Source organism: Sinocyclocheilus grahami, unplaced genomic scaffold, assembly GCF_001515645.1.
Source record: "Sinocyclocheilus grahami isolate Dianchi unplaced genomic scaffold, SAMN03320097.WGS_v1.1 scaffold53.1, whole genome shotgun sequence".
Taxonomy (NCBI): Eukaryota; Metazoa; Chordata; class Actinopteri; order Cypriniformes; family Cyprinidae; genus Sinocyclocheilus; species Sinocyclocheilus grahami.
In genome coordinates this window covers 1642821-1661377 of record NW_015505232.1, presented here as the reverse complement: position 1 = coordinate 1661377, position 18557 = coordinate 1642821, and the positions used below count along the sequence as shown (strand labels likewise).

Below are 18557 nucleotides of genomic sequence, written 5' to 3'. Positions count from 1 at the left end.
ACACAGACCGTTTCTCCGCTTTGCGTTCGAAGGGCGAGCATATCAGTACAAGGTCCTCCCCTTCGGGCTATCCCTGTCGCCTCGTGTCTTCACCAAGGTCGTGGAGGCAGCCCTCGTTCCATTGAGGGAAGCGGGCATTCGCGTTCTCAACTACCTCGACGACTGGCTCATACTGGCCCAGTCCCGAGCGCAGTTGTGCGAACACAGGGATATGGTGCTCAGTCACCTCAGCCGATTGGGGCTTCGGGTCAACTGGGAAAAGAGCAAACTCTCTCCGGTGCAGAGGATCTCTTTTCTCGGCATGGAGCTGGACTCGGTCAACCTCTCAGCACGTCTCTCAGTAGAGTGTGCGCAGTCGATGCTGAACTGCCTGGGGTCCTTCCATTGCAAGACGGCGGTTCCACTGAGACATTTTCAGAGGCTCCTGGGGCATATGGCATCCGCAGCCGCTGTTACGCCGCTCGGGTTGCTTCATATGAGACCGCTTCAGCGTTGGCTTCACGACCGGGTCCCGAGATGGGCATGGCGACACGGCACTTACCGGGTTTCTGTTACCCCGTTCTGCCGTCAGACCCTCAGCCCATGGACAGATCTTGCCTTTCTTCGGACAGGAGTATCCCTTGGGCAAGTTTCCAGGCATGTTGTTGTGTCAACAGATGCCTCCGCCAGGGGCTGGGGTGCCATGTGCAGTGGGAATGCAGCTGCGGGGCTCTGGTCGGGGCCCCGACTACAGTGGCATATCAACTGCCTCGAGTTGCAAGCAGTATGGCTGGCTCTGCGCCGCTTCAAATCGCTGCTACACGACAAGCACGTACTGGTCCGTAAGGACAGCACTGCGACTGTTGCGTACATCAACACCCAGGGCGGTCTACGCTCCCGTCGCATGTCGCAACTCGCCAGCAATAGTGGCGTTTTCCATACGGATCCCAATTCGTCAGTCACTGACGTAACGTTGAACGTGACTGACTGAATGGGAACGTCTAGGTTACTTGTGTAACCCTCGTTCCCTGAAGGAGGGAACGGAGACATTACGTTCCGTTGCCACAGTTGCTGTACCACCGCTGTACGGCCGGGGCACGTAGTCTCGGCTCCTCAGCGAAAAACTGATGTGCGTTTGCACGCGCTCTCCTTTTATACCCGCGCTGCGGGGCGGGGTGCGCGTGGCGAAGCACACACGCCAACTGTCATTGGCTTGTTTAGTTAACACTCGAAGGTGATTGGGCTCTCGGGCGAGATCCCAATTCGTCAGTCACTGACGTAACGTCTCCGTTCCCTCCTTCAGGGAACGAGGGTTACACAAGTAACCTAGACGTTCCACAAAGCAGTTCAAACCTGCATATAAGGAAGTTCAAATGGCACGGTTGCATCAACATATCCGTTTTTACACCATTTGCATTTGTTAATACTATCGGGTGGGTTTATTGTTGGGTTTAGTGTAGGAGATATTTCCAACACGATAGAGCATTAACTTTTAGTGACACTCCCCGGATATTTGAATTATGAACCACCGCAATACACACCTGAAGCAACGTTAATAAAAACACAGCAAAACGTAAAAAAATAAAATACGTGTCCCGTATTGAACACGTGTTTTAGCACCACTCACTGGACATTTCACTTTGAAACTGCCTCAAAACGTCCAGTAAGGTACGTAATAACAGTGTTGCAGAAATGTATTTAGAGGCACGTATTTCCAATGAGCCTGGGTTGGCAAAAACAATTTTTTTTTAATTGTAATAAAATTTCACAATATTTTTGATCAAACAAATGCAGCCTACATAAGAATGACTGCCATTCAAAAACAAAACAAAATAATTGTACTGTCCCCAAAAAAAGTATAAATGGCAATTATGAAAAGTAAATGTATATAAAATTGCTGAAATAAAAAGAATAAAAAATGTGGCCTTCAAGGAAACTCGATCATTATAAAAGTGTAAAATATGGTATCTTCAATAAATGATGAACACAGCCTTTGTAGCTTGAAAAAAAATTGGAACAACAAAATTGCTACATGATGCTCTACTCAAGACAGATGTCTCATTTTTAGTTAATATGCTCATATCAAAAAACAGATCGCAGCCTGGAGCATGTTTAAATCTGAACATGTTCTTGTAAACAGTTATCATGGCATGTCTCTGAAACCCTGGTGATCCTTTATATTAAAGAGTGTTTGGCTGTCCTCTGCTATCTGGTAATAAGCCCCGTATTAGGAATCGATAGTGTCATTACAGCCTTCAGGTTTCCTGCCACTGGATCTTCTTTTGCTTTTTGTTTAAGAGCTGTTTTCATTAGGGATTATTGAGGCATACAGGCGCCTCAATAAAGCTCTGATGAATTCCCCAATATGCTTGACTGGACGGCTTCAGACAATGGCTGTCAATTAGAAGAAACAATGTGAAATGACCCTATTAAAGGTAATGAATCCTACGAAATGGATTCAGCTTCATGTTGGATCAATAGCAGCTGCGATAGAGAGCTGGGGCATGAATTTATCACACTGTGGGCATCTCACTGACACTCCAATGGATGGAAGCACGCTTGAAACTTGGCTGAAAGGAGGCAGATCAAAGCTGGGAGCGAGCGAATGTGAAAGCTGAAGGGGGAGAGATACACGGACGGGCATCCTAATCAAGCGTTATGTTAGCTTCAGCCTCGCTGACACAAAATCTGTAACTTCTCAAGCTTTGAGGACACAAGCCCTGAAAAGATATAGATAACTATGTCATATTGATCGCAGGATGCGTCATTTCATCGGTGTGAAACTGCAGGTGATAAAACATAAGATGGCGTTTTAGAAAAACCTGATGAAGTCTTGTAAAAATACACAAATTGTTCACATTTGAAACAATCAGTAGGCTCAGAGAAGCTTTGAACACACTGATATCCGGTTATGTCAGTGCACTAGTTCATTTTTCACTGTAGCGAGTGACGTTTTCACATCCACTTTGAAGCGAGACATTGACCAGTTGCATGTGTCAGTTAAGTATCACAGCTCTGTACTCGATTATACTATGGTACAATGATATCCAGGAGTCCCTGAACACTTATAAATGCTCAGAGAAAGAAAGATGCAGTGGAAAGGAAATTCAAGCCCTGAGAGGCTCAATTAAAGAGCGCCGTCCATGACTAAACACTGCCTGGGGCCACGGCTAAAAATGACTAACTTCTGGAGAAACCGCCGCCCAAAATGAAAATCCTTTCTTGGTATATAGTTTAGAATCACACTTCACGAGAGAACTAAATGAGGCCTCAGCTAAAGGCTCAATCTTCAGATATTAATTGCTCGTTTCTTGAAGTGCGTACGTGAACGCAATCAGCAACTATAGGTAGCGATAATGACCTCTTGATCCAGCAATTATGTGTAACGTTAGATAAACAGGATCTGATTGCTGTACTTTAAGTTAGATATGGAAATAAATCAAACGAATTATGCTTCGTTACACAATAAATATTTCAAAGGGCTAATAAGTTCAACTTCAAGCAAGCTGAAGCAAATTTGGAAGCGACATTCAGCAAATTGAAGCTTAAGGGACGAATGTGCAGTGAATTTGAATGAGAACAAAGTTTGTTTTAAATTTTGCCTTTTAATCTGACAGTCCATTGCAAATAAAACAGTCTGTAAATGTGGCGTAGTGAAGAAAGTGAGTCCGGTAATCATATCTGATTTGTTTGTGATTTACAAAACTGATTTTGCAAACCTAAACCTAAAGGTTGTCCTTGCATAATTGAGAAGCTTTCTGAAAACATTTCAATCCGTTCCCAGAAATTAATTTGTAAACCTCGTCGTGTGAATGTAAAACAGCTGCACTTGCGGCACGTCTCTCTGGGGTTCTGCGGATGATGAAGTGCTTGCCTTAATTAATGATAGAAATGCAATTAATTCTCGATTGTTGCTTTGCTTTGCTCAGTCTGACAGTACTTTTGACAGGCACTTTCTGAAACAAACAGGAAAACCTTCACAACAATCAGGAAAAGTTAGTGGCGGGAAAAAAAAACTTCAAGGCTGCTAGGTAAGAAAATGTCAGGGGAAGCATTCACAAACTGACAGAATTGTTGGCTGTTGTCCTTGTGTTATAGTGTCTAAAGAAATGTCTAAGGCATTCAGCGTCTCTGTAATGATACGAACAGAAGACACGCAGGTGTTTTGAGCAGCAAATGTCTTGACTTTGGTTTCAGTCTGAATGTAACTTACACTGCAAAGCAGAGCAAATGCTTTACGTATGAATGTCAATTTTTAAAATCATGTGGAAATGAACTTGGTCATAAGCTAATTTTTGAATACAAAAATTTTGTATGTACACATTTTGATATTTTCATGTTCGCTGGGTTCACTGTATTAATATTTTACACACTCAAGATGAGTATTGTGTAACCCACTGACTTTTGTGCTTCTCTTCCAACCTCGCAGTTGTTCCAGTCAAATAAAAGGTAAATTCTTCTGTGCATGCAGCTTTTGAGTAACTCAGATAATTTAAAAAGGAATATCAGGTTATTGATATAGGAACCATTTTCCTATTTTTCCCAGTATAACATTTTTAAATCGCCCCTTGTACAAAATAAAACCAGTATCACAGCTTTCCGTGGCATGACAGATTTTATTAGATTATTTTCTTGCTATGTCCTATCATCTCATTGTTTTGTGTTTTTATATGGGAAGCCAAAACATTCCAAAAGAGCAAAAAAAAAAAAAAAACCCGGCAGCAACCAGTTTGAAATGTACAGCATTGGCCATAAAACATTCATGACCCAAGGTTAAGAGCGGCAAACTACTACTCTACAAAAAATTGATCATAATAAGAAATGCTTCTTGAGCACCAAATCAGCAGATTAGAATGATTTCTGAAGGATGATGTGAATTAAAATAGAAAACTGTTATTTCACAATATTACTTTTTCACATAAATGCAGGCCAATGTTATTTTAGTATAACTGAATTATAGTTTTTATTAATGTTTTGAATTAGTTTTTATTATTATATTGTTCATTTTTAAGTTTTAGTAAATTTGCTGTGTTTTTTGTTATTTTTATTAGTTTTTGTTTTTTATGGTTTTAGTGTTAGATAAACTACAAAGAAATTCTGATGCAGTCTTGGCGAGAATATAAGAAAAAAAAAAGCTTTTGAATTGTAGTGCAGATGAATTATTAAAAGTTAAACAGAGTTTTCTATCTTACTCCATTACAGACATTGTTTTCATATCAAGCTCTAAAGCATTCAAGTCGTCTCTGGGAAAATTTGAAGGCCATGGTTTTGATCTTCAATGAGAGAGCATGAGAAGAGAAAAGATTTGCAACGGTTTACATTGATTGTCCTTTCTTATACTTTGTACACATAAATTGCAATTATGTATTTATATTCAATTATAAATCAACTGCAATTATGTAATCAACCAACTTTGCACATGTGATCAAGCATATATGCAAGCAACTGATGAACAGCAACAAGCCACGAAAGGCTGAGATATTTCACCACAGGTTAGGATACGAAACAAAGTGCAGCAAAAGCTCTTACCTGACATGTCTCGGTTGACCCCCAGAGCGAGTCCGTCTTTGACCCACAGCACCATGCCATGATATCCAGTAATGGAGCATGGCAGGGTCACAGGCTGCCCGGCCACCACCACCAGGTCATGAGGCTGCTGGATAAACACAACAGAGCTTCCTAAAACACAAGAGAGAGAGAGAGAAAGAATGAACAAGGGAGGTCACAATTATAAATCATCAAATACAATTTGTCAGAGCTGGCTGCCCCTGCCAGAGGATGTACAAAAAACAGCCTTTTACTTGAGGATCATTATTATGGCTCTAGTAAATCTACTCCAACTCCCAAAACTCACTTTGAAGAATGAATCTATAAATTTCAACTTCATGTCACTGGAATCCTTAATAAAGGGCAGTGACACACAAAAGTACGAGTAGGTGCCTCACAGTTAGGAAAGCTGAACATGACACTGCTGAGATCCACAAGACTGCAGCATCTGCAGCATAAATCAGCTCGAAGCTCCTCCAACTCTGCTTTCACTCACAGAAACTCAGCTTAGCAGGCCAAATAACTTTCCCGGTGACGAACCGCACCAGTGCCAGATGACAGGCTCGGTGGTGCTCCGGAATGGCCGCTCGTAGACGGCGGTTCACCTTGAAGTCTAATAGAGTGAGGTGCAAATGAAAAAGTGCCCTGAAGGTAAGCAGTCTTCAATACGGGAGGTGAAAAGTACGTGTTACCTTTCTCATTAAACTGCAGAGTGAGACAGACGGAGTTATTTTTTGCCGTTCGAGGGAAGCGGATAAGAGCGTCAATTGAAAGCGAATATGTATTTCTCTGAGAATATATTCACAGAAGATTCTCAGAGAAATAAACATCTCGTCCTTTCAACAGTCACTTTGCCTCCCCTTTTTTGGTCTTTTAATGTGAAAACAGTTGACACATCAGAGAAACGGAGGAGCCTTGCGCATCTCCCGAGACCACTTTGGTCGATTTTTGTCTTAAATTCAATAAAGTGCTGCTCTGCGAGGTGCATCTTTCATAAATAGTGCTTGGCCTTCCACTGATGTGGCAGGATTTCTGCGGGACGGTGCTGAGATGCCAAGCGTATTTTTTTCTCTCTGTACACTGCCGTCTAATTTTGCTGTTTAAGGATAACACCAATTCTCACACTTGATCTAAGTTCTGTTAAAGAAAAAAAACATTAAAGCTCAGCATCAAAACGTACTTCTTTTGTTTGCCTACCCATGTTGAAGATATTGAAAGGTGTTTATAGCATAACCCACAGGATTTTTGTTCCTTTATAGTGCAGCAGACTTAATGGAGTTCTCAGTTACGTGTCATTTGATTTTCATCTTTGTTTGAGGTTTCACCTGAAATTTCTTGGAAGAAATAAAAATAGACACAGCCGAGACAGTTATTGTCACACATAGAGCTTTAAAATAAAGGTGGATTGAATAGTATTTCATGAAAAAACATTCCTAATAAAATGTGATTTTTGTTATATGGCGATGTAAGTTTGGGGTGAGTCAGTTATTTATTTTTTTTAATACTTGGATTCATTCAATTGATCAAAATTGACAGTAAAGACATTTACATTGTAACAAAATGATGTTACTTTGAACTTTATGGAAGAGGATTAGGGACAAACAATAATAAAAATATAAAACTATCTTGAGATTAAAGTCATTATAATGCGAGACCAATGCTCGAGTTTGAGTAACGAGTTTATTCTCATTTTATTTTGACTTTTTTTCTCAAAATTTAACGTGTTTTTTTCTTAAAACACAACTTTATTCTAGAAATGTAATGAGTTTATTCTCAACATTGTATTTCGAAATTGTTATCAATTTAACGACTTTAATCTCGAGATGGCTTTATTTTTTTTTATTATTGCTTGGCCCTAATCCTCTTCCGCAGAACTTTCTATTCATCAAAGAATCTCAAAAAAAATTATTATGGTTTGCACAAAAATATTAAGCAGCACAATTGTTTTCAACATTGATTAAAGTGAGTGTTTCTTGAGCAGCAAATCAGCATATCAGAATGATTTCTGAAGGATCTTGTGACACTGAAGACTGGAGTACTGATGCTGAAAATTCAGTTTGTCGTCACAGAAATAAATAACATTTTAAATATTAAATAAAAAAAACAGTTATTTCTAAAGTGTGCAGTAATAATATTTCACAACATTACTATTTTTACTTTATTTTTGATCACATAAATGTAGCCTAGGTAACTTCTTTCAAAAACATCAACCAAAACTTTTGAACTGTAGTGTAATGGCACTTATCCATGAAAGGCAAAATAATTGCTATTATTTTTAGCATTTGAGCTTAATTTTCTCATTTGTTGACATACTACTCACTATAGTTTGTGAGTGAAACCAGTTCGCTTGTTGTATTCCACTAGTTGAGAACTTTTGAACGTACACATCTTTAAGGCATTCTTGACTCGTATGATCTTTCTACCAATAAACACGAAATGGAGATATTAGGCAGAATTTTCCCCTTTTTTTCAAGCTCCAGAAATGACAAGTCTTCTAAAGTCATATGATAGCTTCATATGAGGAACAAACAGCAATTTCATCAAAAGTCATCATTCACAACTTATTTCCTTCAACCACAAGCTGTCAAACCTCATTTGTGTTGATCTGAATAACAAGATATGAGAGCTCGTATTGACTGCTTTTATGGTGATATTTTGACAGAGCTCTACCACATCTGTCTCATTCACTTTCACTGCATTGAAAAGAGCAGTGTAAACATTTTGCTAAAAATGTCCTTTTCTGTTCCACAGAAATAGTAAAAACATAGCGTAAATGATGACAAATGATGGAGAGCAGGTAATGACTGCATTTTTATGAACTATTACTTCAATGAACGATGGAGTGAGAGCCAAGAGAAGAATGCAGCCTGTGATTCCCACTCATTCAGTGTTTTGAGTGATCTTCAGAGTTGCCCTGGCATTTCAAATACTTATGAAACTGACAGTGCACAATGATGAAATGTCACAGACAGTCCTCCAGCGTCAAAGTAATAAATACATGCAAAGTTTAAAAAACTTGCAAATTTCATTAAAAGTTTACATTAGAGATGAATGCGAAGTTAAATATTATGCATCTGCAATAACTTCCAAAAGTGGCAGTGTTTAGAAATCTCTCTCACCGCCGACCTGTCTGAATATGCGAATGTTTTACAAAGATGTTGCCCAGACTCTCCCACATAGTATATAGAAACTCACAACTAATGAACAGCACTGCCTTCAGTACTTTTGTGTTTGACTCAGACTAATCAAACCGTTAATAGGGAATGTTTTTCTAAAGGATATTTGTAAAGATGTGTGGTTATTCACATCATACTTTAACTGTTTGAAAGGCAAGTCTACATGCATGTCAACGGTCAGTCACTTTGAACGAATGCAAGATATTCAGTGCTTTTGTAATGCATGACCTTAATATAACTGGACTTTTGACTGGCCGAATCTAAGAGCGTTTTATGCACATTCTGAAAAACAACTTCATTGGACACACAGATGCAAAATGATAAATACACTTCACCGTCTCCGTCCAAGGCATCACAGCATCTTTTGTTTATGAGACCCAGCAGTTGTGTTTCATGAAAGCAGACCAATATCCACAGCAGGGGCTCTAGGATCCATGGACACCTCTAATGAGAGCCACAAATAGATAAATAAATCCAATCATTACATTCAGAGGTTTGGCGCATCCCCTCGCAGTGGGCAAAGCACCCCAAGTCAAATCTAGACAAATGAATTTTGTTATTGGATTCCTGCGGTTCCATTTCCTGGACACTGATTTAAATATCACTCCCAGAAGACGTCAATTTTGAGCGTAACAAAGGGAGAGAAAAACAGCATGCAGGCAGGGCATTGAACGCTCTCAGATAAAAGAAACCAAGCGAGAATGAGAGCGAGAGCAAGATGACAGGGAAGTTATTTACAAGATCAACATGTAAGATTGATTGGGTTTATTGTATTACTGCCCTTTTGAAACCGTTGGTACCGTAAAAGCTACCTGAAAAAAAAAAAACCTGTTTATCTGGTAAGGACTCGAGCTTGGAGTAATAATGCAACATATATTTTGCATGAAATTGATTTCCCTGGGTATCATTTCAAGAAGTGTGAATTGTCTGCCTTGTAAAAGTGAAATGGCTTTGGTCCCATTGAGCACAGCCAATCAGCTTTCTTCTGCTAAATAGTAAAATAATACGCAAATCTAATAGATAATATTTTCAAAAGTTAATTAATTAAAAAATACAGAATAATATTAACAACTAGAATAATAGGCGCTGATGAATTGTGCACAGTAAGAGCAGGGTTATTTTATTTATGAACTATTAATTATTTATATTAAATAAATGTAAATCTGCTGATAAGTTTTGGATCAGTAAGATGTGTTTTTAATAAGAAGAATATTTTCTTGATCATGTGACACTGAAGACTGGAGTAATGGCTGCTGAAAATTCAGTTTTGCCATCACAGGAATGAAATACTAAAATAGAAAACAGCTATTTTAAATTCTAATAATATTTCACAATATTATTATTTTTAAGGTATTTTTCATTAAATAAATACAGATTTGGTGTGCATAGGAAACCTTGTTCAAAAAGATGAAAAAATCCTACTGACCCCAAATTTTTGAACACTGTATATACAGTATACAGACATTTTTGCAGATTTATTAAAAAAGAAAAACTGAAATATCACATGGTCCCAAGTATTCAGACGGGCCTGGACATGTACTGGCTTAAGCAGGGGGACACATCTGGCACTGCACCAGTGGCATATCAAGATGCTGATTAGACAGCATGATTATTGCACAGGTGTGCCTTAGGCTGGCCACAATAAAAGGCCACTCTAAAATGTGCAGTTTTACTGTATCGGGGGGTCCGAACACCAGTCAGTATCTGGTGTGACCACCATTTGCCTCACGCAGTGCAAAACATCTCCTTCGCATAGAGTTGATCAGGTTGTTGATTGTGGCCTGTGGAATGTTGGTCCACTCCTCTTCAATGGCAGTGCGAAGTTGCTGGATATTGGCAGGAACTGGAACACGCTGTGTAACGAGGCGTTTTAAGCCCGGTCTGGATCAGCCTTCTCTTTTAGATAGAATAAATCCTTTGGTGGTAGACTTTGAGCTTTGACACTCTGCAGATCGTATACATGCACAAACAGCTAATTAGGAAAAATAGAAATCGCATCATATGACCCCTTTAATAATAATGAGTGCTTATGAAATAAAACATTAACTATGAAAGTAAATATGGTCAGCTTTAAAACAGTCAATTTCCACTTGTCTTTTATGCTCATCTTCGACGAATCGGATCCGTGAACTAATCTGGACTTTATGAGGTGGATTTAGGTGCTGTCTGAATATCTTACCTGTGGAGTAGCAGAAGCAGCTTTATTTAACTGTGGCTGTGGAAGCTAAAGGGTCATCTGAGAGGAGCAAAACGCCTGCAGTAAACAGTGTCAGCAATTTATGCCTGAGTGCTGCTGATGCTACAGCTCATTAAAAAAAACAGCCCTCTAGCATCCTTACCACCTCCAGAGAGAAAGACAGACAGAGAGAGAGAGAGAGAGAGAGAGAGAGAAATGGAGGAGCCTTTTGTGCAACAGCTCTGTTGTCTTGTTGTCAAAGGACTACTTTACCACAGCGCTTCAGAGGTGTTTAGAAATTGCATGTCATAAGCCTCCAACGGTACGGTGAAATTGGTCAAAAGCCGAAGGAAACAAGATTACTTTATTGTTATTCTTCGAACACTGCCTTAGATCAATGTGAGATGAGCGAAGTGAGCAGCTACTTCAGGTACAGAAACAGGTGGCAGATTAATGTAGCATGCAAAAGAAATATTAAAAACTTGGCCTAATTTTTCTTCTTGGCCCACAAAAAATATGTGTGATGTAAAAATGGCTCATTACTTGGGGATAATTAAGATTTTTTAATGATTTTGAAAAAAGTGCTCACGAAGACTGCATTTATTTGATCAAAAATACAGTAGAATCAGGAATATTGTAAATTATTATTACAATTCAAAAGAACTGTTTTCTATTTAAATATATTTTAAAATTTTCAGCAGCCATTACTCTGGTTTTCAGTGTCACATGATCCTTCAGAAACCATTCTAATATGCTGATTGGTGCTCAATTATTATAATTTAGCCTATTGTTGGTGCTCAGTTAATAATAATGGTTCTTAATATCCATGTTGAAATCAGTTTTTGCAGCTTAATATTTTTTGTGGAAACCATGATACATTTTCCCCAGGACTGAATAATAGAAGGTTCAAAAGAACAATTATTTGAAATAGAAATATTTTGTAATATTATAGTATTGTTAGTTTTAATCAATTTCGAGCATCTATGCTGAGGAAAAAAAAAGGATTTATTTATTTATTTTTAAATATATATTTTTTCTTTTGCCTCAAGCTTTTGAGTGGTAGTGTATCATGGTTTCCACAAAAATACTGATATTAAAAGTAATTTTATAATAATAAAGTAAAATAAAAATAATAAAATAATAATATGTATATATGTATGTATATATGTATGTATACACATTGTCCTAATCCTGTACGGAAAAATATCAACAAACCATAAAAACCATGAAAGCATCATACTAAAGCATTACTTTCACACAGCTGATATGTTGTCCGCAGTCAAAAATCAGACTTCAACTTGTTCCGCTAAGAAGGCCTTTAAAGATTGGGAGTAGTTTTGGAAAATGCTGTGCAAAATTGCATTTGCTTTCGAGGAGCGAGAGCTCTCCCGTATCAGAAAATAGGTTCAGCTGGCCTGGTCCTCACCACTCCAAGCAAAAGACATCGTGCACGACAGAAGTGGAACATGAATCACTTTGATTTCAGGATTGATCTCTCAACTGAGTCTTCAAAACTCACAAATTCAAAACCGAACTGTTAGCCAAGAGAAATCAGAGGGCCTCCAATTCCACCCAGACCTCTCTGCTCTTCAAAAGATGGACATGGTCTGAATCTTTCTGCCATAAAATTCAAACACTTGAGAAGTTCAGAAATCGCTGTTCTGTGTGTTGCATGGCTTGGATTTGCCCAATGAACTAAACATGAATCTGCACAGTATTTATTGATCTTCATAATATGTTTGTATGATTGCTAAAGAAGCTTCTTTCTTAACTAACCTATACTTCAAAGCGATTACAAACCCTATTGAGACAACCTTGAGACGCAAAAGGACACAAAGAATAATGAAGCCAAAGATGCTTGATCTTTTTGTCTGGCTCAGATTGATCGTAGCCTTGTTGGGAGGAAGACTGATATTCACTAAAAGTTCACAATAATCAGCAACAATAGCTCAGAAAAGGTTTTTGTGTCGTTATTGTTGAATTAAATATGCCTCAAGAGGTCAATTAACAGTGAAATGATTTGATGTGCATCAATGTACGGGAAGACTTCAAAAAGCGTCCATCAATACAGATATTCTACAATGCACACACATTCTTCCGAGAAAAATAAAAATGCTTTAAAGATTGACAATCTGGACTGAAGTCATTTTTGAGGGGAGATGATATCTTATTTGGGGAACCAGATTAAGTTGTGTTGTGAAGATCATCAATACGGTCACACTGCTTAATTCCCTTCTCTCAAAAACTCACACAGAGGCATATTTAAAGACCCATCTAAAGCCCAGTCATGCTGAGAAACGCTCCATGTATATGAACATCAAATACTGTTCTAAAGAACAGAGGCAATTTCCACGAATGTGGTACATTTGAAAAAGAGCTAGTTTTATGCACATCACATTTCCCCCTAAAACTGTGATTTCTGCCTGTCTCAGAGTCTCTGATTTCTCAGAGATCATGAATTTCTAGACTTCTAGTTTCTAAAAAATAAAACCATACAATAATTAAAAAAAAATACATGGATTTCAAAAGTAATATTTATATGTGTGCCACGTTTTGCATTAAATACTACTTCCTTGAAATTTTAAAACATAGCCTAATTTTGACCCTGTTTACAGAACGGTGGAAAGCTAAGTAAACAATCTCACTTTTGTACAAGGAAAAATGATTAAATACTGTAAAGAAAAAATATATATTTTAAGGGGAAATATACACGTTACCCCATATAATTATGAATTGAAGTTTATTTGTTTAGAAAAATTCCACATCCCATATAAGACTAACAGAAAATAAAGCCTAGCCTATATAAAATTTTTACCTCCTTAGATTAACACAGTCTTGCACTGACCAATAAATAAATACATAAATAAACAAGTTTATCAAAAACTACAAAATGTACAAAAAAGGTACCTGATTAGCTGTTTTCTTTTGAAATTGCATTAATTTTTATGTTAATTTAATGTTTGCAAACCCCACAGAAAACAGACACAATAACAAATATATACAATAACAACAATAAAATAGATGGAATTTGACCTCTTGAGATTAACCACCTTTCACTCACCATTAAATAATTACATTAATAAATTCAGAAATTTTACGCACTATTTTGTATCCAATTTATGGAAAGTGCCAGACGTCCAGGCTTCACTGGAAACCAACTTTTGTCGAGAGTTAGTTTAACTACCACGCTGAATTCCCAATTTAACTGCTCTTCTGACAAATAAGATCAAAACAGGTGCATCTGAACATCAAAGAGTGCAAAACTAGACCAGGGTCTAAATTACAAATTGTAATTGTCAACATTATGGTAATTTGCGAAGCGTTCACGTATGCAAATCACAAAGCAAACCGCTCGCCAAATGAGTCGTTCCGCTCAAGGAGTTTATTTAATTATATTTATTTTCATATACAGTGTTTTTTGTGTTTGTTTGTTTTTTCCACTGAGAGGTTTAGCATATGTGTTTATACAGACTTTCCAGAAATGTTAAGAACCAGCTCCAGCTGCTCCTGTGTACAACGAGGGCATGGATGAATGTAAACTCAAGGCCTCCTGCACTCCTGCCTGATTCAGCCACCCCCTCTGGCCTGCGGAGCTGCCCGGGGCAATAATCCTGCTGCCTGACACTCAAAGAGCTTCACGGGTTTCTGCTCCCTTTACCACCGGCTCCACATTCACTCACAGAACTCTAAAGCAGCCACAAGGACAATCCACACACACATGTAAGCGAACACACACACAGAGAACGAATTTACCACGCAGCCTCGGAAGCTGATTTATTCTTTACATAGTTGATAATTGTTCTTAAATTATAAAGAGGGGAGGCGAGACGAGAACGTGTTAGAATCCTAAAGGAGTTTGTCAGACTTTCGCTCGCAAATGACTTTTTAGGGCAGAGCAAAGGCTGGCAATTGTCACACACTGTGATGACAAGCGATAATTGCAGTTTTAACATTGCCGTAAAGCCAATCCGACGGGGGGAAAAAATTATAAAAGAGGCAAAACGCTCCTTTCTCATTAGCACCAGCATTTACGCCCAGGTCCCGCGCAGACAGGGCAGACTGAGCTTCAACACGGCTAATTACTGTGGGAACCTGGGACCACAAACTCTGAGGAACCGCCTCACCTCTAAGCAGCCGTGGAAACTTGTGCATTTCCAGTAGACGTCCCTTGTATGGCACGGCACCTACTCCTAATAAAACACCAAATTGTTTGACAAGCAATTTCTCAAAGCACCTTTATGTCCGCAATTACTCACCGTCTGACATCTCGGCCCTCATATTGCATTAGCACATGGCTTTGTATGTTGTGCGGCTCTGGGGAAAACAGAAAGGCACAATGAAGCCTCAACTCATCATGCTGGGCTGCGCTCCGATTCGATATGTATGAACTCAGGTGCATGTTTTCGCCTCAGGAACCCACGCGCGCCCGCTGTAGCATGTGATTCGCGTTTGCGAAGTTTCTGACGTCCCCACCTGCCGGCCTGCCACTTAGGAAGGGCGAGTCGCAGTGAATTACTTCAGCTCCGTAAAGCACCGCTGCCCGGAGGAGAATTTCTACTCCAGCTCGGGATCGGGTGAATTACCACACCGACAGTTTTGCTCACGCTACGTCACTCCAGTAGAACTAATGGAGCTAATCCATGGTCTAAAGGTCGAGTCGGGGAAGATTACAGTGTAGTCTTGAACTGACAGCCTGACCTTATCATGACTAATGCCCCTGTGCCTATCAACACCTGGCTGGAAAAGCATGCTTTTACCTGAGTGCTTTAGTGGTAGAAATGTTTGAGGTATTTATACCAGAAAGTGTGACTACCTGCTAGGGAACCCGTTTTTTGTCAGTCCAAAGTATACTTCAATTTTGAAACATATTTTTAGTGTATGTGCACAGGCTTTTAAATTATGTCCATTTAATAGTGTGCACGGACACAGTTGCTCCACAAATTGTTGCCACATTGTACTAATTTGTTCCCTCATTTTGATTTAATTTATGGCAACAATCTAGTACAAAATGTCCACGATTTACTAAAAGGGAAAAATTCTTAATTTGTGAACATGATTTAAATAAAACAAAGGAATGAGTTAGAACAACATGGCCAATTTTCTAAAACAAAAGAAGAAATGTATAGGGCAAGGTTTAACTAAAATTAGGGAACAAATTTGTAACATTTGGCCTAGATTTATTACAACGAGGGAAGGAATTAGTATGATGTTACATTGTGTGTCCACAATTTATTAAAACGAGGGACCAATTCTTAATTTACTGCCATGATTTAACTGAAACAAGGAAACAAATTTGTACAATGCATCCACAATTTACTAAAACGAGGGAACAAATTCTAAATTTTTACAGAGCCGTAGTTCACTGACAAGCTACGCAAAATCGCATTCATAATCGCAGACGATTTAATCGCGCAATTATGAAATTGAAGAAATCGTTCTGCGATTATGAAAGCTGTTTGCGTAGCTTGTCAGTGAACTACGGCTCTGTGTAGTAAATGCTGCTCCATCTGAAAGCACGTGAAAATACCACATTTAATAACATGTTTTTACTCCAAACCCACTTCATAACGTCAGTCGAATGTTTGAAATAAATCCTTCAGTGAGATGATGTGGCTTCTTACACAGAATAAGGCACACAACATAAGTATTCTAAGCGGTGATAAAGGCTATGTCGATTCGCATTGCATTATTATAAACTTTATTATAATTAAAATTATATAAAAATTATTATATTACTTTATTATAATAAAAATTATAATAAGACAAACTCAGATAAACCATATATTGTCGTAGTCGTGTGTTTATTAGTCATGTTGAATTAATGAAAGCAGTTAAATCTTCTGTTTATTCAGCTGCAGCGATAGGCATTTTCTGGGTTTCTTCTGCGAGGCGTATTTGTAGTTTCAGCACGAGAGTGCCCTCTGGCCTTCGGATGGAGATTTACTACTGATCACAGAACCGTGCTTCACTGAAAGATACGCATGACAATCGCAGCTTCTGCCTAATCACGATTTATCGCCAAATTCATGATTATATATAAATAATAAATACATTCTTGTCCGCTTGTCATGTCCAGGATTACATACTATTTAATTAGCTCTTCATCAATTCACAAATTCCCTGCAGTTTCCTTACAAACCTCCAGGGCTTCACAAACACCTGTTTGGAAAATCCTATCCATGGTAAATATTGCACATAAACATACACCTACAAACCTCCATGCAGTTCAGGCAACGCTGTGTCTTCGTTATCCATAAAGGAAAAGGGAAATTAAAGCAATAGCGGTGAAACGGACTCCTTCAGTGCTCTGTTTTGTGAGTCTCTGCTCAAATGTCAGCGGGGCTGCTGTGGCAGGTTAAGTAATGTGTCCCTCGCAGCTAAAGCAGACAGGCTGTGACACTGCCATGGCTCTCCTGTACCCACCTGGCCCGGGCAGATCCATAACCCTGTGTCTAATGGAAATGTCAGAAGTAGCGTATGAGCCGCAGTCACGCGCCCCTCCCAAGGCGCACGCACACACGCGACAGGCTGTGTTATAACCAGACCGCTCTCTCGTCTCTGACAGACCACGCTTGGCAGCGGCCCTGCCTTCTCCCTCAATAAACAATCCCCGCCAATGTGGGAACAGAGACCACCCGCCGCAAAAACAACGTGGGATGGGGCCTAACTTTATCTCGCGACTCAAAATAGCTTCTATCTCTGAAACCAAGCTCAGGTGCCCTGTCAGCTTCCTGCGACAGCAAACGGCTCAGAGAGAAAGAATTAATACAACAGTGTCTGAGTGGGTCACAATCAAAGCACGTTTACAAATGCTGTTTGGGAATAAACTTCAAGTCGCACATCCACGGATGGAGTGGCATTCCCCGCAGACAGATTCAGAGAGGTAGCTTTCTGCTGCTGGAATTCAGAATGAGATTCGTAGAAACATTTCTATTTACAAGCTCTCATGTGTCCGGGATAATCTGGTGAATTCTTTCAACAACACTTCTATAGTTAAAAACAAAAAAAGCATTCACAGTGCATTTAACTTTTGGAATGCGACAAGTGTAAAACATAGTATTCAGTGGGAAGTAATGCAGGGCTAGACCTAATTTTTGATCATCTGCATGTGATGAAGAAGGAGTGAAATAGGTTAATGTTAAGCTTACTTTAGAATATATGAAACACGGTTGTGCTGCTTGTGTCAGTCTACACTGGAAGATTCAAAGCTGCATGTCATTTTAAAATAACCACTAATATAGACAAAGCAGCTCCTTTGGTATAAAACATAGAAAGTGGCTGAAGTAGCTGTGCATACCATCATAAAAGTCAGATTCACAAATGACTCTTAATAATTGGTTCCTTTTAGTGAACCAGATAACACTGTGCAACCTATGTAGTCCGATTAAAAGACAAATGACTCCTTAGGAAAGCTTATTTTTTCGGTGATTTCACAAACAATAAAATGTCCATTATGAATCAGTTCTTTTTATTGAATCAAAACCATACAGTGCAACAAGTGTAGTCTGATTCACAAACAAATAAAAGTATTTTTAGCAAATCAAATAACACTGTACAACTAATGTAGTCCAATTTGCAACCTTTTGAACAGGTTATTTTCTGTGAACCCAAAACAATACAGTGCAACAAGTGTTGCCCGAGTCAGAAACATATGACTCTTACAAACCAATTCTTTTTAG

General features: G+C 38.9%; 1 protein-coding gene across 1 annotated transcript in view; it reads right to left on the bottom strand.

The window, feature by feature from the left end:
- Positions 1–18557, bottom strand: part of kirrel3a (kirre like nephrin family adhesion molecule 3a) — a 149204-nt gene that overhangs the window by 60330 nt on the left and 70317 nt on the right. The window contains exon 2 of the mRNA XM_016269589.1: positions 5509–5658. Coding sequence (XP_016125075.1) covers positions 5509–5658 — 150 coding nt within the window. The remainder of the gene's footprint in view (positions 1–5508; positions 5659–18557) is intronic.